The sequence below is a fragment of the Ceratotherium simum genome, chromosome 26 (assembly GCF_057802395.1).
Source record: "Ceratotherium simum simum isolate JZ-2026a chromosome 26, ASM5780239v1, whole genome shotgun sequence".
Taxonomy (NCBI): Eukaryota; Metazoa; Chordata; class Mammalia; order Perissodactyla; family Rhinocerotidae; genus Ceratotherium; species Ceratotherium simum.
Window position 1 is genome coordinate 26,120,090 of NC_141925.1, and position 23,666 is coordinate 26,143,755.

Genomic DNA, 23,666 nt, shown 5'->3' on the forward strand with positions numbered 1-23,666 from the left:
GGCCTTTTCTACTAAATTTTCCAACAGTATCCACTCATTGCATGCCTCTTCCTAAACCTGTGTCTTTATCCCCCCCCCATTTTTCCACCACCAGGGAAGGTATATAACATCTCAGACTTTCAAAGCATGTTCTGCAATTTCCCTTTCTTGGCGCTGCTCAGAATAAACATGAACCTAGCTTTCAGGTCTTTCCAAGTCATCTGTAAGAAATGGTTCATATATGCTAATAGGAATTATTTCTTAATTCATTTAGGGGAAAATGCTGATCATTTGGGATGAGTAAAACTTGTTTTTGGTTCTTTTATTTCACGTGATTATCAAATATCCATTTTTTAAGGTCAGTATTTTTAAGGCTCCATTGGCTTTTTTTTTTTTTTTTGGTGAGGAAGATTAGCCCTGAGCTAACATCTATTGCCAAGCCTCCTCTTTTTTTTTTTTTTGGCTGAGGAAGATTGGCCCTGGGCTAACATCTGTGCCCATCTTCCTCTGCTTTATATGGGACACTGCCACGGCATGGCTTTGATGAGCCATGCATAGCTCCGTGCCAGGGATCCGAACCTGTGAACCCTGGGCCGCTGAAGCAGAGCGTGTGAATTTAACCACTACGCCACCGGGCCAGCCCCTCCATTGTTATTTTTTTAAAAACCTTTTATAACATTCCCTATATAACAAACTCCAAGAGGTACTAAAATAACTTCCATCCCTCTGGCCCAGTGCTTCACTCAGTGTGAGGATTGGTGGGGGCACAATGGTGGGTGGGTACATTGTGACAAGCTGGGGCGGGGAGGGTGGTCTCGACTCCTTAGTTCCTTACCTGGAGGTTGTTTCTACTCAAACACTTGAAGTACTTGAAATATTGGATATTGAAATACATGATAGGCAGAATTGAAAATTCTACAAATCTGTTCTGATACATAGATAAACTTTTATTTATATGCCAAAGGGAAAACCAGTGTTCACCTAAATTCACTGCCTAATCCATATTTCCAGTAGTGAAGGTGTTTAATTTATTATCCATCTTTCAAAGGCTTCAAATAAAATATAGCCAGGAAAATACATAAAGAATTCAGATTATAAAACTCTCCAGGTGGAATGGTCATAATAATACTGGAACTACGTTAAAAAAAGCAATTTTCTAGGAGCCGTAACTATGGTTTACTTGGAAGTACAGATAATCAATACTGAATTTATACATTAAGTTGTAATAGGCAATTGTAAGCAAACAGTATCAAACTGTATAACCTTTTAAAATTAACCTGAAGTTATGAACTGTACAAAAATTGATATTATTCTTCCAGTACTCTCAGAAGCTCTACAAAATCAGTTATGTACCATTCCGCATTGTCCTTTACTTGTTGCCTGATCACATTTCCTCCAAATCCAATGAAAACATCCTAAGAAGGAAAAAAAGAGAAACAGTTAAAAAAAGATACAGTAGCAGCCTAGGGCAATAAGCGTTGTTTGAAAGAATAAACTGTGCAGAGAGAGGTGAGCCCAGCCTACCCCGGGGTGCCTCCCCAGCTCCCTGCGAGCCTCCTCCTGCCCTGTGAATAAGCAAGCGCACCAGTGCTGCAGAGCCACTCAGCTGGACATTGTGGGCTTCAGGAGATTTTAAGCCCTCTTAAAACCAAGACAATTGCTTACAAAGATGAAATCACATCAGGTGGTAAATGTCTGAGTTCTAAACTGGATGGCCATCACATCCAGGCCAGGCAATTTCAAAAGGGGAAAATCAAAGAGAAGCCTGTGGTGCGGTAGAAATCCCCCCGTGCCTGGAATCGGGACAGGGGAGGCATCTCCCGACTGGTGCCCTGGTGAACCTGAGGGACCTCCTTCCCAGGGAGGTGTGTGATTCTGGGCTGAAGGAGATGACAACCCCAATATCTGTTGGCAGTACTCTACTTTTCATCATTCAAATTATTTAAAGTTACATAATTTCATTTATTTCTACTAAGTGATACCTTCTTTTAATCAATGATCTTTTAAAATGGTATTTTTTTTTTTCTGCTGGGATATAGACACAATATACACTAATTTGGAAGTACAAAATTCTCTTACTTGCCCTTTCCGTTCATTTTTATTTTCATACCACACAGGGGAAAAAAACAACTAGATTTCTTACCTTCCAGTTAAATTTAGCCTCCTAACTGAGTTCCTGCCTGTGGCAGCCCGTTCTGCAGGCCAGCACCAACTCAGCTGTCCTAACACACTCATTCATTCCTTCTCTGTCCAGAAGCCCTCCAGGGCTTCCGAGGACCTAAAGATAACACCACAGTGCTAGTATGTGGAGTCTTCACCGGTTGCTGAAGGGAAGGCCCACTCCTGCCGCCTCTTGCCCACTGTCCAGCCTAGGACTGTGCCTAGTACATACATCCCCACTCTGCTCTGCTGCCTCCCTCTGGAAACTTCCTCCCCTAAATCCTGCCAGGCCTCCCCGTGGTGGCTGCTAACCTTCCTTTAGTTCAGATTCCTCTGACCACCTTCGAGGGCTACGCGCCTGCATGCGTGCCACTTTCTCTTGGTTCAGTCAGGCTGTATCGTCTTCTGACTAGTAGGGTCATCTGGAATTTATAACTGTGTCATTTCTTTTTTTTTTTTTTTTTTGTGAGGAAGATCAGCCCTGAGCTAACATCCATGCTAATCCTCCTCTTTTTGCTGAGGAAGACCGGCTCTGAGCTAACATCTATTGCCAATCCTCCTCCTTTTTTCCCCCAAAGCCCCAGTAGATAGTTGCATGTCACAGTTGCACATCCTTCTAGTTGCTGTATGTGGGACGCGGCCTCAGCATGGCCGGAGAAGCGGTGCGTCGGTGCGCGCCTGGGATCCGAACCCAGGCCGCCAGTAGCGGAGCGTGCACACTTAACCGCTAAGCCACGGGGCTGGCCCTGTGTCATTTCTCAACACTGGGATTGGGAGCTCCCTGAGAGAACTCTGCATTTTACGTCTATGTACTCCTCATTAAACTAGCCCAGTGTGCATTACTTAGTCAACCAACGTTGGTAGTAAATCTCTAAGGATGTGTTATCTTCAACTGACTGAAGTAATGTTAAAAGGATCCAAAAAGATTCTTGAACCACTTTTGATCCATCATTTATAAAGACAATCACTATTTTCAGATCTCAGGAAACTAGGTAGTAAAAAGTTCACCACTATATTTCTGGTTCAGTTTTTCTTAAGTTAGAATGAGATGATAAGGGCGGCTGGCTGGCTGGCTGGCGCAAGCGGTTAAGTGCGTGCACTCCGCTTCGGTGGCCCGGGGTTCGCAAGTTCGGATCCTGGGCACACACCGATGCGCCACTTATCACACCATGCTATGCTGGCATCCCATATAAAGTAGAGGAAGATGGGCACAGATGTTAGCTCAGGGCCAATCTTCCTCGGCAAAAAAGAGGAGGATTGGCATCGGATGTTAGCTCAGGGCTGATCTTCCTCACAAAAAAAAAAGAATGAGATGATAAGGGCCAAGTCCTACGTGAAATGAACACATCTGATATTTAGGACACTTGCTATATAGTATTTGTTTCCTGCTAGTCTCAGAAAACATTAATTCAGAAGAATAAAATGCTTTAATGTAGGCACATCATGGAACCTCCGTGAGTCTGAGTTCCCCAATTAGTAAAAAGGAGAAGGTAATACTTTACCTCACAGGGCTATTATGAGGAAAATGAGATAATGTATGAGGAAATAGTTTATCAAATATAAAAGGACATTAAAGTTTGGGTTACAGTTATAAGAGCTGCATTAGTACTTGTGGTGCTATTTAGGGAAATGAAGCTGAACCTTGCTTAGCACACACTTGGGCTAAAGGGGTGGTGGCCACACTGCAGAGACGAGGGTCATGGAACGTTTTAAAGGTTTTTAGTTCCTTATTCGCAAGCTTTCTTGGGTTTGCAAAAAGTCAATTGACATATTGAGATTGAATTTGTTTTATTTTGCTTTTTTATTTTACAATGATACTTAGATGTTTTTGTTTACCTCTCATGAATCTCACTGAGTTCTACATCACCTGTCTAAAACAAAAGTACAACTGGAAAAATATTAGTCTACTTAATACATACAGCGGGAGGACAGGCTTCCATGTCTGTAGCTCCATCTCCAATCATGACTATTTTCTTAAAGTGAAATTTTTCCTTTAAAAGTTTAATAACTTTTCCTTTCCCACCAGATTCGGCTGTTGGCTGCATCTCATCAAAACCTGCATATTCACCTCAAAAGAGCAGTTAAAACAGTGTTAAAGATCCTCAGAATTATATCAGTAGGGCCAGCTTTTTGCATAGATGATATCCTCACTTAAATGTCACTGAGAAAGCTAAAAATGGCCCTTAGTAAATCGACACAGCCTGGACTGCCATACCTATTCCTCAGAATAAAAAAGCTTTTCTTTTAAATTATGAATACCTCTTGTCGAGGTTATTCCTTTAGGTCATAAACACCTTGGTATATTAGTTTTATCCTTTAAGCTTCCAGTGTAGTAATTCTTAAACCTTGTTGGGTGGCAAAACACCGTGAAATAGTAATTAAATTTAAAATAAGTTAATACATAATTTCATCTAAAAGGAGATTTCAACTTATATTTGATCGATTATTTCCATTCTTACAGTAATTACCACATTCATGCTCTACTTTTTAAAATTCTCTCTATCTATAGTTCCTTCAAAAGTGTTCTATTAACACATTTAAATTTTTTAAATTAATATTATTTGGTTTTAAGAATGTCAGCCACTCTTTAACGTAATTGGAGACACCTTGAGATCATAGAAAACTACAGCTCTGGCTCTGTGGTGGTCCAGATAGGGGCCAGGAGGCACCTCCAAAGGCGGCTACAGTGTAGTGGCTTGCTAACAAATTAACTCTCCTCCCTGAGTCTAAACTGGTTCAAATACGTGAGAGCTCTCATAAAATTGAAACATAATGCATAGCAAAATAAGTCATGTGGGTTACATAGAAATTAACATTTTACTAAGTGCAGACATTTATATACAGATAGATGATTATATGGATACTAAAGCTAGGAGAGATGATGACCTAAGTCTATTCTGCAGAGCAAAGGATACCAAGGAGCAAAAGACATCAGTCAAGAGAATCCTTTATCTCAATATTTAACTCCGAAGCCACTTTGCTTAAGTCGTATTACAACAGGCATTACCTAGGATATTGAATACTAAAACTGATAAGAAAGGGAAAATGTTACCATTAAAGTCTTACCATTAAAATAGAATTTGAGCCGGTTGGCAAATACATTGGTTGGTGGGATATTGAGCTTTGAAGCAACATGCTCCACGATGCTCCTAAAGCCACCAGATATTAGGAAAACCTGAACATTTCGCTCTTGAAGGCGACTCACTAGCTCCCTGCAAAAAAGAAACATAAAATACCAAATATTGATTAATACAAAAGAGAAAACATGAAAGGGAAACTAAAATATTCTTTTTCTCCTGAATGCATTTGCCCGAGGTACAGTGGACAAGGTATATTGCCTGGTGAATTAATGTTTTACATATGTTTTTCTAAATGCAGTAGAAATTAATGGGTGAGGCTTGACTGCTTTAGGAAGCCATTCCACAACTCTGTTCTGCCCATGGACCTAGAAACACAAGATAAAGAGAAGGCTTAAGCTCTCTCTGGGCAGAGAGTAGGGGCAGACATGGGCAGGACCAACCAGCCACACAAGACCATACATAAGTGCTGAAAGAACCACGCAGAAGGGAGCTCTTAAGCAATAGTGAGACACACTCAGGAGGATGCAGGTGCTACTAGGGAGACAGTCCCCTGACCGGGGCTCCTCTTACCTTATACCAGGGGTCAGGTGTGGTGGGTGTTCCGCTATGAGCCTTTGCACCTGTTCCCTGGAGGGCTGGATCAGAGCTAAGCGCTCTGTGAGGGCAGCCTTGAAAGGCACTGCCCCGCCCATGGCTCGCCGTGTCCTAGGAGCAAGACCCAACAATTAGCTGTCCTTGAAGTTTACATGCCTAACCTCCCCAGCTCCTCACAATGCCCACCCATGAGGAAGGTGCTGCCTGGAGCCCCACTGCACAACAGACATGCCACGATGCCATGGGAGCAAGGCGTGGGAATAAACTATTGAAGGTTTGCTTGAGAATCACATTAATATTTTGGAACCATGTCTTGCATCAAATGTAGCTGAACATGAAATGGTCCCCGACCAGGTGAATGCAGGTGGCACTGGGGAGGACAGGAGGGAGGGAGGGACTCTCACTCAGGCATCCACTGTGAGACTCTGAACCAAAACTAGCTTCCCAACAAACCACTAAGGCCACACTCGCAACCGTGACACAAAGCACTGGGCACTGGGAGACCCTTCCAGGCCATTCTCTTTGGTTAATTATGGTCATTGGTCCCCTGACCAAGCTAAGAGCGTGTCTTATCCATATTCGTTTGTCAGAGGCAACTATTTTTTCTGCCATAAATATTTGTATGAATGGATGATTGGATAACGTACACTACCAAATTCAGCTCTAAGTGATGGAAGAAAAACCCTAGTGCCTATGTTTCACAGCCAGGGACTAAATCAGGGAATTGTGGCTCTGGTCCTGCATGTCATCCAAAAGTCACTCTCTTTTGCAACTCTTCTATCATTTCATAAAGTGACTAAATACTTTCCCTACATTTCTGACACAGCATCCTCAACTCCACAGAATTTGGCCAGCTCATCAATTCCTTCTTCTCTGATGACTGTGCTGTCGACATCAAAGCATACTGCATCAGCTGCACAGAAGAGGTTCCTCAACTCTGAGTGGGAGACCATCCTTGGAAGAATTTTCCTCCTACAACAGAAAAAGATAAATATATTTAAGGACATAAAATATAATCATAAAAAGGTCCAATTTTGCCTACTAATGCCAACATACTTTGATTTGTTTCAAAGTCAGTGTAGCCCACATAAGCATGGACTCATTCATTTTTTTAACACAAATTAAGCAACTTCTAAATGTCAGGCTCTGGGGTTACAAAAATGAGCAAGACCAAACTCTGCTCCCAGGAACTCAGATTTACCAACTCATAAATATATTTGGTGTTTAAGCAATATTCAACTATTTTTGCCCTAATAATTACAGCAATAAGGCAAGTGCTTAAATGGAAATGTGCATATGATACTCTGAGCACACAGAGAAAATGTTTAACCTTGTCTATGAAAAGAGCTTCCAGGAGGCACAGGTATTTGAGGTGAATCTCAAAAGGTAAGTGGCTCTCTGAGTGGGTTCTCAAAGGGCAGAGTATCAATTTGGTATGTGCTGGGAGTAGTAGGGAGGGAGATGGCAGCAAGGAAAGAAGGTAGTGATGGCAGAAGGAAGAGCATGGGCAAAGGCAAGGAGGAAGAATGATGGATGACATGCTGGAAGCTGCCCAACAGCTCAGACCAGCTGCTGGGCATTGCACAAGGAGTTCAGACCAAGCAGGGCCTTGGGCCAGGCTAAGGAGCTTGGATTTTAACTTCTAGGTAATGGGAAACCTTGAAAGCCTTTCTGCTTCAGAAGAGAGATCAGAGCTAAACATACACATTTGTTACTTGCCAGTGTAGAGGTGGTAATCGAAGGCATGGCCTGATGAAAGTCATGAGAGAAAGTAGGGAGGAGAAAAGAAGAGGGCTGTGGCCAGAGCCCGCAGGAACAGAAACTTCAAGTCAGGAGCCTGGGAAGGAAAATGAAAATGAAAGATCACAGGAAGAAATTCTGGGAAACCCCAGTGCTGCAGAAGCTATGGAGGACAGAGTTTCAAAAAGAATTTTGAATTTTTTAGAAAATCATTGGACTAAATCATGGGGGTGAACAGGATCCTAGAGGTCACCTAGACTAGTCTCCCATCAAAGAGACTAATATGTCACATACACAGATAATGCAAATTAACTATATTTAGACTAGACAGTGGCTGAAAACAGACTCAAAGGAGCTGGCCAACCCACTTCGTAACTGATTTCTAACCAGTGCATTTGGCAGAATGATCCAGCTCGAAGTTGACCTGGGAAAAAAATCTTTTAAGCCAGGGGTTAAACTACAGCCAGTAGGCCAAATCCAGCCCACCACCTGTTTTTGTACAGCTTATGACTGTACAAAATGTACAGTAAGAGTGATTTTTACATTTTAAATAGTTGAAAAAAATCTGCAGAAGAATATTTTGTGACATGAAAATTAGAGAAAATTCAAAATTCAGTGTCCATAAATAAAATTTTATTAGAACATAGCCATGTTCATTTGTTTATGTGTCTACAGATGCTTCCACACTACAACAGATGAGTTGAGTAGCTGCAACAGAGACTGTACAGCATGCAAAGCCTAAAATATGTACCACCTGGTCCTTTACAGAAAAAATTGCCAACCCTTGTTTTGAGCCTTTATAAGAGAGTAGTCCAAAACGGAAACACGAGTTTCATTGGAGACCCACTAAAAGGGGGAAAGAGGATAAATTAATGAATCCAGTTAGATAGCAGAATCTTAAACTCTGCATTATCAATCTAAATGTGAATAAAGTTTCCACTCAACAGAAAACTATAAAAAAATGCATAAATACTAAACACGTATGCTACTGGTTATTTGCAATCTGTTTTTCTCCCCACCATCACACTCTTGTTCAAGCTAATCCCTCCTCAACTTAGAGGACTGACTTCCCAGGTTCACTTGCTGTCCCCTCTTTGAGGCTGAGCTCCTTTGCTGGTAGGTTCTCTTCTGTTCTCTTAATGACCCACAGTCCATCCTTGGTCTTCTCTACCTATCCTCACTCCCTTGATGAATTCACCCAGGCTCGTGCCATCTCTATGACAGTAACTCCCAAATGTATACCTGTAAGCCAGTCCTCTCTCCCAAACTCTGAACTCCAACTACCTACCTGACTTCCACTCAGATGTTTAATAAACATCTCAAACTTAACATGTCCAAAACTGAATTCCTGATCTTCCCTCCCCCCAAAAAACTGCCATTCTAGCAGCCTTCCTTCTTTCCCTTGATGGCAATTCCATTCTTCAGTCATCCTTGACATTTCTCTTTCTCTCAAATCCCACAGCCAATCTTTCAGGAAATTCTGTTGGTTCTACCTTTAGAATCTAATCAAAATCTGACCACTTCTCACCATATCCATTGCTATCACTCTAGCCTGGGTCGCCAATGTTTCTTGCCAAGATTGTACCAAGTCTCCTAAAAGGTCCCCCACCCCCGAATTTGTTCTCAACAAAACAGCCAGAGTCATCATTGTAAGCTACAGGCCAAACCATGTCACACCTCTAGCTCAAAATCCTTCAGTGGCTCCTCATTTTACTAACAGTAAAAGCCAAAGTTCTTATGATTACCTATAAGGTCTGCCCTCCAACACGGGCACCACCACCACCATGCCCTCTCCATTACATCTCTGACCTCCTCTCCCACACCTCTCCCCCTCGCTCACTCTGCTCTACCCTCACTGGTTGCTGCTCTGCAAGTACACCACGTGCTCCCCACCTAGGGCCTTTGCTCCAGCTGTGCCCTCGGGGGGAATGTTCTTCACCCGTGTAGCCACTTGGCCAATACCCTCATCAAGAGTTTGCCCAAATATCACCTTCTTCAATGAGCCGATCCTGACCACCGTGTTTATCACTGCAACTCCCCCTTCCTATCCTTACTCCCAACATTAATCTCCCTCACTTGTCCCTACTTTGTCTTTTTTCTGTAACATCTATCATCTTCTAACATACGATAAAATGTACTTATTATGTTTATTATGTATTATCCATCTGTCCTCATTAAGATATAATTTCACAAGACTAGGATCTTTATCAGCTTTGCTCACTGCTGGATCCTTAGGATTGAGAATAGTACCTGGCACATAATAGGCCTCAATAATATTTGTTGAATTAAGTGAAAGAATAAAGCTCAAATGCCATCTTCACTATAAAGTCTTCCCTGATTCCCCTGAGCTGGAAAAAAATCTCTTCCCAGAACTTCCATAGTACTTTATGTAGACCTGCTTTTTTTGTTTTTTTGTTTTTTTTTTGTGAGGAAGATCAGCCCTGAGCTAACATCTGCCAATCCTCCTCTTTTTGCTGAGGAAGACTGGCCCTGGGCTAACATCCGTGCCCATCTTCCTCCACTTTATATGGGACGCCGCCACAGCATGGCCGGACAAGCGGTGTGTCAGTGCGCGCCCAGGATCTGAACCGGAGAACTCCGGGCCGCCGCAGCGGAGTGCAAGCACTTAACCACTTGTGCCACCGGGCCGGCCCCAATGTAGACCTGTTTTGTTTTTTTTTTTTAAGATTTTATTTATTTATTTATTTTTCCCCCAAAGCCCCAGTAGATAGTCGTATGTCATAGTTGCACATCCTTCTAGTCGCTGTATGTGGGACGCGGCCTCAGCATGGCCAGAGAAGCGGTGCGTCGGTGCACGCCCGGGATCCGAACCCGGGCCGCCAGCAGCGGAGTGCGTGCACTTAACCGCTAAGCCAAAGGGCCGGCCCTAGACCTGTTTTTAATATATGGAATTCATAATATTCCAACTTATCTTAAATTTATTTATGTGAATGTCACCTTCATTCCTGGATTGCAGGCTCTTTATACTTAAAGATCCAGAATTTTCCAAAACACTGATTTTGAGTAGATGCTCAATTAATTTCTGAGGGGTGAATGAATAAACAAAAATGATATAATTGTGAATTCATACCCACAACTAACCTTTTTTTTATGTGTGTGTGAGGAAGATCGGCCCTGAGCTAACATCTGCCAATCCTCCCCTTTTTTTGCTGAGGAAGACTGGCCCTGGGCTAACATCCACGCCCATCTTCCTCCACTTTATATGGGACGCCGCCACAGCGTGGCTTGACAAGTGGTGCATCGGTGCGCGCCCGGGATCTGAACCGGTGAACCCCGGGCCGCCAGAGCGGAGCGCGCACACTTAACCGCTTGCGTCACTGGGCCGGCCCCCAACAACTCACCATTTTTTAACTTTTATTTTACAAATAATGTATCATATTATATATTATGCATGCAAAATTATACAAATACATGCAAAACTAGAGAGAATGAATACAAGAACTCCACCTTTTCATCATCCTGCTTCAACAAGCATAGCAAATCTTGCTTCATCAACAGCCCACTAAAAAGAATTCTGCACTCCAGTTCCAATGTGGGGGAGAGGGGTTCCCACACATCCAAGCAATTCTAGGACACCAGCAGTTTGTCCTACAATTCAGCTCAATTCTGACACTACCTACCCAGAGATAGCATCAGATTCCACAGGTTAAGGGTTCAGTCCCACAGAACGGAGCCCACACACACACACTTCACATGCCAGTCGCAAGTCCAGTTTGTCACTTGTGCTCCTGAGGAAGCAGCTACAGATTGGAAGTTCCCAAGACTCCCTCCTTGGGTTCGACTAATTTGCTAGAGCAGCTCACAGAACTCGGAGAAACATTTTATTTACTTATTTATAGATCATTGATTTATTATAAAAGGATATAACTCAGAACAGCCAAGTGGAAGAGAGGCATAGGGCAAGGTACGTGGGAAGGGGCGCAGAGCTTCGGTGCCCTCCCCAGGTGCTCCATTCTCCCCTCATCTCCACGTATTCAGCAACGCTGAAGCTCTCCCAACACATCCGTTTGGGTTTTTTATGGAGGCTTCATTACAAAGGCATGATTCATTAAATCACTGGCTATTGGTGACTGAACTCAATCTCCAGCCCGTCTCCCCTCCCCGGAGGTCAGGAGGTGAGACTGAAAGTTCCAACCCTCTAATCACATGGTTGGCTCTCTTGATAAACAGCCCCCATCCGTAGGTCCAGTTCAAAAGTCACTCATTAACATAGCAAGAGACATCTTTATCGCTCTCATCACAGGAAATTCCAGGAGTTTTAGGAGCTCTATGCCAGACATGGGGATGAAGACCAAATATATGTTTCTTATTATAAATCTAAATTACAATATCACACCCACAGACTTCCACCTTCCCTCATTATCTCAAAGCAAATCATATCATTTCATACAAAAATATTTCACCATATTTCTAAAAGGTAAAGATATTTTTTTAATATGGTCATTTGCATTTTAATTTTAACTATACTGTACCTGCCTGTATTCAGGTTTGGCTGCTGAGGATTCTAGAATCAAATCACGTCAAATCAGGTTCTTAATCATATCAGACCTCAGGATGCCCTTGCTAATCCTTTTCCCATCGTTAGCATATAAATTAATATAATGTCTCTGTTATTCAATTTGTTTATGCCCTTCATGATTTGGATCCTATCTGTTTCACCAATCTATTCCCCATTGCTCTTGTCCTCCAACAAATACATACATACACACAGAAGACAGAAAACTTCTTGTTCCTTAAATATGTCACGGTTTTTAATTCCTCTACACCTTTGCAAATGCTGTTCTCTCTGCCTGAAATAACCTAATCCCTCACGTCTTAAGGGGAAATTCCTATTTATTCTTCAAGGTACAGATTAAATGACCTTCCCTATATTACACTATCTCCTTCCTCCCCCCTCCTCCCTCAGAGAATTAATTAATTAATCACTCCCATTCTTCCCCTAGAATGTGAGTTCCTTCAGGATAGGGACCCTGACTGAATTATCTTTTTGTTTCCAGCACCCAGTAGGTGTTAAGTAAGGTGTTTCATGAATTAAATAGAGTTGAATCTAAGCAGTTAGTCAGAACTTAACACAGAACTGAGTAGATTATTGTTCTCAACAAAACAATTCCAATTTAGTGCACTATTAGCCTAAAATTAAAATCCTTAACCAGCAATAATGACAATACTAATGAAACAGAATCAACATCACATATTCTGAAGTTGGAAGAAACCTCAAAGCCATCATCTGGGTCTGGTCTCACGCTTTTCTTTGGGAACTATATTGTGTCTATTTCCTAGATTAACTAATAGAAGTATAAGGAATTTAAGTGCTTTACCCAAGGTCACACAGCTTCTAAGAGATGGCTAAAGAACTAAAACTTGGATCTCAAATGCACAGAGACAACATAAAAGAGGTGGATAAATTAAGCAGAACTAACTAAGGTTAAGAATTGATAAGAACCTAATGTGGACCCAGGAAATGTCAAAGATTTTCATCAAGAATTCAGACCAAAGTTCTGCTAGCTGGACAACACAATGGGTGATAATTCACTAACAGTGAAAGAAGAAAGTCCACACATTTTCTGGGAGACCAGCAAACAGAAACAGGTTTCATAAATTATCAAATTCCCACCAAGCCAGGGAACTCCAAGGACCTCCATATCCCACTCTCTGTGGCTCAGAAACCATCAAGTTGGCTCTAGTCCAGAGGGAATCAAGCTAATTCATATGACAGGGCTAGGCAGGATCACTATAAAAGTCTAGAGACAGCTGTCTATCAGCAGAGAAGCAGTGCTTAATGCAATGCAATTACACTGAGCACGGAGAATGAGCCATATGTAAATGGAGAGAAAGCTAGGAACAGACAAACAAATGATGTAAGAGAAGCTAAAATGAGATAAATGGGACAGGCTAAAGGACCTTTTCAGAATGTGCATGAGGCAATACGATATAACTAAGAATAGGCAATAGTCCTGAGAATAACTGACAGGCTCCTGAAGACTCAAAGCTAGTAAGAAGGCAAAGTCAGTCCACAATGCCACTCTGTGCATAGCACAAGTCCTGGGAAGTAGCGAACGGGCAAGGCTCCCAGTCTTGTTGACATGATTAGACAAATCATTATTGCTCATGGTTGAAAAACTAGCGACTTGAGCCTCCTTCCAACCACTATACGAGCAATAGCTTCAATCAGACCATCAGCCTCAAATACGAAAGGAAACGTACATTTCCTCAAAGAAAGTGAGGACTGATTTCCATATCCCCAGAAGAACACTAGTCCTGACTTATGACCCAGGATCGCTGACACCTGCCTCCTGGGCTGCACTGAGGTTCCAAAGACAGAGAAAATAGGATGTTTGAGACAAATGTTACATTGAACTTACTTGGAAGGCTGATTCTTTCTCCATGCCCTCCCTAAGAGATAGAGCTGGATTATATGACCTTAACTTTGGCCATGAATGCTCATGCCAGGGGATATGCCCTCCACTCCTAGGGTTACACGAGTTTCAACTCCCTGTTTAAACTGCAGAGCAAACAGCCTCAGCTTCCTTTAGAGTTTTCCGACCTGCACTGTAAAATGCTCTGCCTCCTTGTTCACTTCTGGGTCCCTCTTTCTTCATTGTCTCCCCCAAGAGTGACTCACAATTCATACATATTCAAAATTCTCATAGCCATAGGGGGAAAAAAGTTCAGTAGAGTAAGTTCAGTTGTTTCAAAGTAAATTGTGCACATTTGAATTTCACACAAAGAAAAATCATTGCTGGAGAATGGACTCTGGATCCCTCACATCTGGCCCTTGGGGGGCCGGGAGGACAGGACTGAGGGTGGAAGAAATCCTGGTGGAAGGCTCTGTGCTTAGACGTGGCAGCTCCCAGGCCCAGTTCCCACCACTGAACCACTGCCTTCTGCAGCTCAGAACAGGACTCTAGCCTGCCTGGCCCCGAGCTGGTCCATCTTGGGGAAGCAGAGGGCCAACTGGGAAAGAAGCCACTGCTGACAACCCCTTCTCACCCCCAGCTCCAAAAGTACAAAACCAAGTTTTCCTTCAGGGCCAGCCTTAGGAGGTCTGATTTTGGAGAAGAAGAAAAAACCTCCTCACCCAAACAAACTCTCTTCCAACTTCTCCATCTACATATCTCGCAAGAGGCACCTAAGATCACATTCACCAACCTCCCCTTTTGTTAGGATTGACCTCTCACCTTCACCAGTGTGAGAACAAATACAAGCTGGCACAGAGGTAGTGGAGGTTCAAGCACAGCTAGAGAACAAAGCTTAATGGGCTTAGATGAACATCATCTGGGGCAGCTTTGGTAGCAGGGGCAAGTCTGTTTCAGGCCATCTAGGCACTGAAAGAATTCACAATGGAGTCTGAGAAGCTTCTGGATCAGAGGAGAGTCAAAGAGCCTCCCTGTAACTAGGACTAGAGTTCCGGGCCAAGGCATTTATAGTACATTTTATGATAAAAAAGAATAGCTATTTTTCAGGGAACCTGAGAGTTTATGCATACCACACAGGTCACAGCAGACAATTTTTTTTATTCAGATGAAAAGTAAATTGCTAACTGATAGGCAAACATACATAACAATAACAATGACAACAACAAAAGACTCACGTTTCTCCAGTGCTGGATTCCTAGGAGATAACACTCTTCTCTTCTGCTTCTTTCCTGAATAAAAATGCAGCATAAAGTTCTGACTACAAATTTCTTTAAGAGAGATGTTGTGAGTTCTGCAAAAGCAAGAAGAGCCTAGAAAGAGAGAACAAGGAAATGAACGTCAAGGTCCAGACACAGGAGAAGAAAGAGGGAGACGGTCTGGCTTCACTCTCCCTCCTAGTAGGACCAGTACAAAGAAGGGTTAGATGCAAAGTTTCCTGAGACTGCTTTCCCCGGACACTCTACTTCCGCCTCCTTCGGGCACTGCAGAGGAGTAAACGCACTCTGTTCTGTGGCTTTGATTCTGCAAAAGCTTCAGGTCTGATAGACAGTCACCTATATGTGATTAGCAGGGCACAAGGGCGAAAGAAAGAGAAAGAGGATCTATTGCGGGAACAAAATGCAAATACAAAGCCGACTCAGGTACATTACAGACTCCTGCTGTCTTCAGAATGAACAGACAAAGTCAATAGCATTCTAAAAACAGAGAAGAGTCTTGCTGCCCAATAACAAGGGAACAAAGCCAACAACTTTGAATTATAATTCTCATAATTAAAACTGTAAATAGACATAGATAAAGGTGCTAAATCTCAGAAGACAAAAAGATTAAAAAAAATAAAGAACATGAGGCAAGGAAAAGCAAAGTAGAGATTGAAAAGGAAGGGAGCCAGAATGGCTCCTTACAGTAAAGGAAATATATAATTCAGAATGTTCAAATCCAGTCCTTACTGAACTCAGAAAGGGTTCAGCGTACCCTTCCTCTCACCAGAGTCACATGGGATGATACTCCTGTGAAGGAGGAAGACTACAAGGTTTACTCAAAGCCCTGTACCTGGGGATGAAAGTCTAGCATTTCTTTTCCCACTCTGCTGAACATGACTGGCTTCAGCAGGTGTTCTGAATCCCACTCCCCTATGGGCCAGGGAGAGCTGCAGTCTAGGGGACCCCCCCTCCCAGAAGCTGCTGCTCCTAAGACAGGACTCACTGCTCAGAAGGCAGGACAACAAAATGAATATTTCCAATTTCCTTCTTTAATATAATTTACTCTTTCTCCTCTGATACCCTTTACATCTAAAAGAGAATTGTTTTAATTATAAAGGCCTCTCCTATTTCTCGTCTAATTTGGAATTCAAACATTGCTATTTGACTTTATTTTTAATTGGGGATGTATCACATCATTTGAAAATTTTAAAAGTTCCTCCTATTTTGTTTCACCAACATATAAATGACGAGACTATGATCATTATTATATTGAAATCCTACCTGGTAGTTGTAATAAAATATAGAAAACCTGGAACTTATGTTCTTCCCTAATCTGCAGTCCAATGCCAAAATTTAACTCGAAATGAATCAAGACCTAAACACAAAGCTAAAACTATAAAACTTCTAAAACATAGGAGAAAAATTTCACAACTGTGGTAGGCAGCCTCTAAAATGGCCCCCAGTGAACCTGCCTCCAACCCTTCTGTAACCCCTGCCCTTGATCATGAGTTGGATTTAGTGACTCTCTTTCAGTGAATAGAATGATGCGGAGGTGAAATCAATTGCAAGATTAGACTGTAACACAAATGAGTGCATGTATAACTGTGATATCTAAATAAACTCTACGGACTGTGCCAGTGTCAGCTCCTTGGGAGGTTGGCCTCAGGGGAAGGGACATGGAGGAGGAAGGAGTTCACTGTAGATTTCTCTGCAACCTCTTGCAACCTCAAATTATTTCAAAATAAAAGTTTTTTTTTTTTTTAAATGAGTTAATCTCAAAAACAACAGAAAAGAATGTGTCTTCCATCTTGCCCCCGCCCCTGCTTGCTCTGAGGGAAAGCAGCTGCCATGTTGGTAGCTGCTCTATGGAGAGGTTCATGTGGCAGAGCTGAGGGGGCCTCCAGCAAACAACCAGTGAGGAACTGAGGCCCTCAGTCCAACAACCTTCAAGGAACTGAATCTTCCCAGCAACCATGCGAGTGGGCTAGGAAGCAGATCCTCCCCCAATACAGCATTCAGATAAGCTGACCTTGGCCAACAGCAACCTCTTAAGAGACCCTAAGCCAGAACCACCCAGCTAGGCTGCTCTCAGATTTTTGACTCACAGAAACTGTGAGAAAATAAGTTTTTGTTGTTTTAAGCTGCTAAATTTTGGGGTAATTTGCTATACAGCAATAGATAACTAATATAACAACCTTGAGGTAGGCAAAATTTCTTAAATAAAACCCAAAAAGCATGAATAATGAAAGGAAAAAGTGATAGATTAGACTTATTCAAAATTTAAAACTTCTGCTCTTCAAAAGACATCACTATGGAAAAAAAAGAAAAGGCAACCCACAGAATGGGAGAAAATATTCACAATACATATATTTGACAAAGGACTTGTACCCAGAATAAAGAACTCTTGCATTCAATAATAAGACAAACAACCCATTAAAATATGAGCAAAAGATTTGAATAGACATTTCAAAAAAGAAGTTATGCAAATAAACTCAAAAGAAGGACTAAAATTAAAAAGACTGACAATACCAAGTATTGGTGAGAACATGGAATAATTGGAACTCTTATACATTGCTAGTGGGGATGTAAAATGGTATAACCACTTTGGAAAACAGTTTGGCAGTTTCTTATAAAGTTAAACAGATACTTACCATAAGACTCAGCAATCCCACTCCTGGAGATTTATCCAAGAGAAACGAAAATATATTCATAGCAGCTTTATTCGTGATAGACTAAAACTAGAATGTCCATCAACAGATAAAATAAATAAACAAATTGTGGTATATCCCTACAATGGAAACACTACTCAGCAATACAAAGGAATGAATTACCGATACATGCTATAACATGGATGAATATAAAAAACATTTTGTTGACCCAAAGAAGCCAGACACAAAAACGTACAAATAATATGATCCACTTATATGAAACTCTAGAAAATACAAATGCTATAATGACAAAAATCATGTCAGTAGGGCTAGGAGTGGAGAGCCTGACTTCAAAGAAGCCCTAGAAAACTTTTAGGGGTGACAGAAATGTTCTATTGTGGTGATGATTATAAATTTGTATAAAACTGTCAAAATGTACATTTAAAATGGGTGCATATTATTGCACTAAATTATGCATCAATAAAACGTTAGCTTAAAAAGTTATTAGGCATGTATCAAATTATTTGAAAACCTAAAACGTCCGGACTACTTTGTTTCATCGACATGAAAGCGACAGGCCTATGATCATTATTATATTGAAAACCTACCAGGGAGTCGTAATACAATATAGAAATTTTGGATTTTATTATTATCTTCCTTGATCCTCATACCAATACCAGTCAAATATTTAAAGAGTAACCATAATGTGCAAGCCACATATAAAGAAAATACAGTAAATAAGTTTAATGAATGAATTATTTAATTCCCAACTTGAAGCTGTATCTTTACAACAATGCATCTGGTTAAGCACTTATTTAAAATTCTAATTCTAATGGGAAAGAAGATGACAAAGTCCGACACTGCAAAGCTAAATTTTGGAGATTTTCCTAATCTTGAACAGATGATTCTCCTATGCAGGATTGCATCATTCATTCATGCTGTTTGGTTAACATGAATGGCAGTGGAATATTCCACTATTCCAGCAGTGGAATAAAACAAGTGAAAACTACTCAAAAGTAAATTGATGAAAAGAAAGGCTTTAAATTCCATGAAATATTTTACCTATCCCGATTAAGAAAAATAAATATAGAACTCACAGGGGCCCTGGATGCGGAAAAGGCAGACCGGTAAATCAGAAAGTTGGGCACACGAGATATAAACACATGCCCGGACTTACCCGGGCACTGCAGCTCCTTCCTGGGCCGCAGCCCCGCCGCCAGGGCTCCCGCGGCTGTAACCTTCCGACTGCAGGGGGGCCGAGGGCTGGCTCCCACGTTCAGTCGCGGAGTTCCAAGGGAGGTGACCTGTGCAGACCGGCGGAGCCTTCACCAAACAGTCATACGAGGTCTGCTGAGAAGTGCAGTTGCTTCTGGTCGGTTTGGCATGTAATTTTCTAAACTGGAGACTGTAGATCTTCGTTCTGCAGAGCTGGGCTGGGAAGAAGACCTCGGCCCCGCCTCCGGAGGAGGGGCTCCCTGAGCCCGCCCCCTCCTCCTCCCGACGCTCATGGCCTGCAGACCTAAACGTGCACTCCGCGGTGGACGCCTTCCAGCGAAGCCGGTAGCCTCTCCACCGCCAGTTTGTAGAGGAGAAGCAAACAGCTCTCGACCTTCGGAAACGCTCCCCGCCGCCACCACCACTTAGGATAAGGGTACGTGAGAGCAGCGAGGGATCTCTGCACTGATTTTGCAATTAACGAAAGCCACTTAGGGGCCTTTTTTGAAATCCATGTTTGACATTATGCTCCTGTAGGAATGTAGATCCCAAGAGAACTTCAGGAAATACTTATATTCGCAGCTAAAAGTGCAAAAAACCATAAGTGACAAAATGAGTCTTTGCACCTTTTCGTTCTCTTTATTTCTTTTGTCATCTTGTTTTTTTCTAGGTGTCACTTGCCCAGCTACTTTGATGTTGACTACAATAAATAAGGGGTGATTGTCCCCAAACATTTACCTTTGGGCGCAGCCGGCTGGAGCTGGGCAATGAGGTCCCACTCTGAAATACAGCCTGAAACCTCAGAGGCTGACAGTCCGCTTTGCAGGCTCCCTCCAAGCTGGTCACTCAGGCCGAGGGGATGCAGTTGCTGGAGGAGGACACTTGGTCACAGTGTCCCTACCCTTTGCTACAGAACTCCTCAAAAAACACAATTGTATCCAGGAACAAGAGTCCTCATGCTGTTTGGTCAGATGTGTGTTTGAAGTTCAACAGTCTCAGATTCCATTAATAAGAAAATGATTGCAGGTTTAGGGCACACCCGGTTTAATTTCTCCCGGTTCTGCCGGAGGTGGTTCTGATGAAGGATGGAGAGGAAGAATTTTGATGTTGTGAAATATGAAGTAAAAGATTATACAATTAATGAGGAAGGGCAAAATAAGGGGGTCAAAAATAATCTAGTCAAGAACCTATTTATATTTTGTAGTAATTTAGAAATAAGTATAATAAAGGCAACAAGATGTTAAACACCAAATATTTGTATATAAGTATAAACAGTAATTGAGAATTTATTTCAAGGGGAAAAGAAACTCAATATAATTAAAAAAAAAACAAAAACAAAAAGAAGAGCAAAATAAATCCAAGGCATGCAGAAGGAAGAAAATAATGAATATTAGAGCAGAAATCAATGAAATTGAAAACAAAAAAATAGAGAAAATACATAAAACCAAAAGCTGGTTCTTTGAAAAGATCAATCAAAATGATAAACAATAATTACAATAATTATAAAGAAGAAGAGAGAAGACACAAATTTCCGATGTAGGAATAAGAGGAGATATCACTGTAGATCTCACAGACATTAAAAGGATAGTAAGGAAATACTCTGAACATACTATGCACATAAATTCAACCGAAATGGACCAATTCCTTTGAAAATCACAAACTACTAAACACACCCAATAGGAAAAATAGATAACATAGATAGTCCTATATTAATTAAAGAAATTTAATCTGCAGGGTTTGTTTTTTTTGAAAAGAACCTTTTGGGAAAAAATTTCTAGGCCAAGATGGTTTCACTGAAGAATTCTACCAAACGGTTAAGGAAGAATTACAATCTATTTTACATACTCTCCTAGAAAACAGAAAAGGAGGAAACACTTCCCAACTCATTTTATGAGGTCAGTATTACCCTGATACCAAAACTAGCCAAAGATATTATAAGAAAACTATACATCAGTATCTCAGGAACTTAAGCACAAAAATCCTCAACAAAATATTAGCAAGTCACATACATCAATGTATAAGAAGAATTATACACCATGACCAAGTGGGATTTATTCCAGGTATGCAAGAAGGTTCAACACTAGAAAATCAATCAATGTAATCCACTATATTAACAGTCTAAAGAAGGAAAACCACATGATCTTATCAATCGGTGCAGAAAGAACATTTGACAAAATTCAACATCCATTCATGATAAAAGCTCTCAGCAAACTAGACATAGAAGGAAACTTCCTCATTCTGATAAAAGACATCTACATAAAACCTATAGATAGCATCATACTTAATGAAGAAAGTCTGAATGCTTTCTCCCTAAGATTGGGAATCGAGAAAGGATGTCCACTCTCACCGTTCCCAATCAACATTATTTTGGAAATCCTAGGCAGTGCAATAAGGCAAGAAAAAGAATAAAACTGTCCTTTTGGGCCGGCCTCGTGGCTTGGCGGTTAAGTGCGCGCGCTCCGCTGCTGGCGGCCCGGGTTCGGATCCCGGGCGCGCACCGACCCACCGCTTCTCTGGCCATGCTGAGGCCACGTCCCACATACAGCAACTAGAAGGATGTGCAGCTATGACATACAATTATCTACTGGGGCTTTGGGAGGAAAATAAATAAATAAAATCTTTAAAAAAAAAAAAACGGTCCTTTTTTTCAGATAACATAATTATCTACAGGGAAAATCCCAGGGGATCCGGGGAAAAAAAAAACTCCTACAACTAATAAGTAAGTTTAGTAAGGTCACAGGATACATGGTCAACATACAAAAGTCAATCATATTTTTATATACACATGGTCCCTGACTTACAATGGTTCAACATACAATTTTTTGACTTTACAATGGTGCAAAAGCAATACACATTCAGTAGAAATCATACTTTGAATTTTGAATTTTGACCTTTTCCCAGGCTAGCAATACATGGTATGATACTCTCTCTTGATGCTGAGCAGTGGCAGCAAGCTGCAGTTCCCAGCCAGCCACGTGATCACAGGGCTAAACAACCAATACATTTACAACCATTCTGTACCCATACAACCATTCTGTTTTTCACTTTCGGTACAGTATTCACTAAATTACATGAGATATTCAACACTTTATTATAAAATAGGCTTTTGTGTTAGAGGATTTTGCTCAACTGTAGGCTAATGTAAGTGTTCTGAGCACGTTTAAGGTATAGCCTACTGTGCACCTGGCCTATTGCTCCTAGGCTACAAACCCGTACAGCATGTTACTGTACTGAATACTGTAGGCAATTGTAACACAATGGTAAGAAGCTGTGTATCTGAACATAGCTAAACATAGAAAAGGTACAGTAAAAATATTGTATAAAAGATAAAAAATGATACACCTGTATAGGGCACGTACCATGAATGGAGCTTGCAAGACTGGAAGTTGCTCTGGGTGAGTCAGCGAGTGAGTGGTGCATGAATATGAAGGCCTAGGACATTACTGTCCACTACTGTAGACTCTGTAAATACTGTACACTTAGACTACACTAAATTTTTTAAAAAAGATTTTTCTTCAATAATAAATTATTCTTAGCCTACTGTAACTTTTTTACTTTATAAACTTTAATTTTTAAATTTTTTGACTCATAATAACACTTAGCTTAAAATACACATTGTAAAGCTGTACAAAAATATTTTCTTTCTTTATATCCTTATTCTCTAAGATTTTTTTCTATTTTTAAAATTTTTAATTTTTTTTTACTTTTTAAACTTTTTTGTTAAAAACGGAGACAAACACACACATTAGCCTAGGCCTACACAGGGTGAGGTCATCAATATCACTGTCTTCCACCTCCACATCTTGTCCCACTGGAAGGTCTTCAGGAGCAATAACAGGCATGGACCTGTCATCTCCTACAATAACGATCCCTTCATCTGGAATACCTCCTGAAGGACCTGCCTGAAGCTCTTCCTAAGGAAGAGTCATTCTTTTCAGAAATATGTCCATGGTGGTTTGCTTGGTTTGTTTCTTTTTTTCATCATAGATTTCCTTGTAAGCAGATAATGCACTATGGACGTTCTTCTCTATTAATGAAAACCTTTCAGTGTTGGGCTCCATGTTTTCTAATTTGTTTAGGAGCTTGTTGAGGTCTTCAAAAGCTTATGCTAAACCCGTCACTGTGGATTTTCTTAGGGGTTCTTCTTTTTCTTCTCCTGCAGTTTCCTTTTCTCTTCCTCTTCTTCAGCTATGCGTTCCTGTTCCAGTTCCAACAACTCCACTTTAGTCAATTCCTCAAGAACCACCTCTAGGAGCTCCTCAATGTCATCCTCATCCACACCCAGGTTACAGTTTGCCATCTCAACCACAGCCTAGTTGATTTTTGCAACCTCCTCATCTTTGGCAAGTCCGTTGAAGTCATGGATGAACCTCTTGAGTGTCCTCTTCCAGATGCCATTCATTCACTCCTTGGTGACTTCACCCCAAGCAAGGTTCTTGATGCACTCATAGATGTTGTAATCCTTCCAGAATTGCATCACTGACTTCCTCAGTTGCAGCAATGGCCTGGGCAAAGGTCCTCCTCAGGCAGTAGGCCTTAAAAGCTGCTATAACTCCCTGTTCCATTGGTTGAATCAAAGAGATGGTGTTTGGAGGGAGAAATACAGCTTTGATA

The 23,666-nt window shown here is 41.4% G+C and overlaps 1 protein-coding gene and 1 long non-coding RNA gene across 7 annotated transcripts in view; both read right to left on the reverse strand.

Annotated features, from left to right (window-relative positions):
* Positions 1-905: 905 nt before the first annotated feature.
* On the reverse strand, positions 906-19,266 carry PSPH (phosphoserine phosphatase). 6 transcript variants are annotated; one of them, XM_087417387.1, is made up of 8 exons: positions 19,015-19,164; positions 15,166-15,219; positions 7,533-7,650; positions 6,627-6,785; positions 5,790-5,924; positions 5,206-5,351; positions 4,059-4,207; positions 906-1,394 (listed from the first exon to the last, which is right to left on the reverse strand). In XM_087417387.1, exons 3-8 carry the CDS (start codon positions 7,574-7,576, stop codon positions 1,287-1,289), a joined length of 741 nt encoding a protein of 246 aa, XP_087273513.1. In that variant the 5' UTR covers positions 7,577-7,650; positions 15,166-15,219; positions 19,015-19,164; the 3' UTR covers positions 906-1,286. The 6 variants fall into 6 exon arrangements, with proteins under 6 accessions (XP_087273513.1, XP_087273514.1, XP_087273512.1 ...); XM_087417388.1 differs by having other exon boundaries at positions 4,059-4,195; positions 15,166-15,300; positions 19,015-19,162; XM_087417386.1 differs by having other exon boundaries at positions 15,166-15,300; positions 19,015-19,162.
* Positions 19,267-19,417: 151 nt separating this feature from the next.
* LOC147913635 (uncharacterized) overlaps positions 19,418-23,666 on the reverse strand; it is a 49,617-nt gene continuing 45,368 nt past the window's right edge. Inside the window, exon 6 of the long non-coding RNA XR_015548573.1 lies at positions 19,418-20,127. This is a non-coding gene — a long non-coding RNA (uncharacterized LOC147913635). The remainder of the gene's footprint in view (positions 20,128-23,666) is intronic.

Coding starts and splice junctions, on each gene's coding strand:
- PSPH (XM_087417387.1), bottom strand. CDS start 7,576: ATGACTTTCATCAGGCCATGCCTTCGATTACCACCTCTACACTG. Junction 6,786..7,532: donor CGATTACCACCTCTACACTG/GCAAGTAACAAA, acceptor TTTCTGTTGTAG/GAGGAAAATTCTTCCAAGGA. Junction 5,925..6,626: donor GAGGATGCTGTGTCAGAAAT/GTAGGGAAAGTA, acceptor TCTTGCTCCTAG/GACACGGCGAGCCATGGGCG.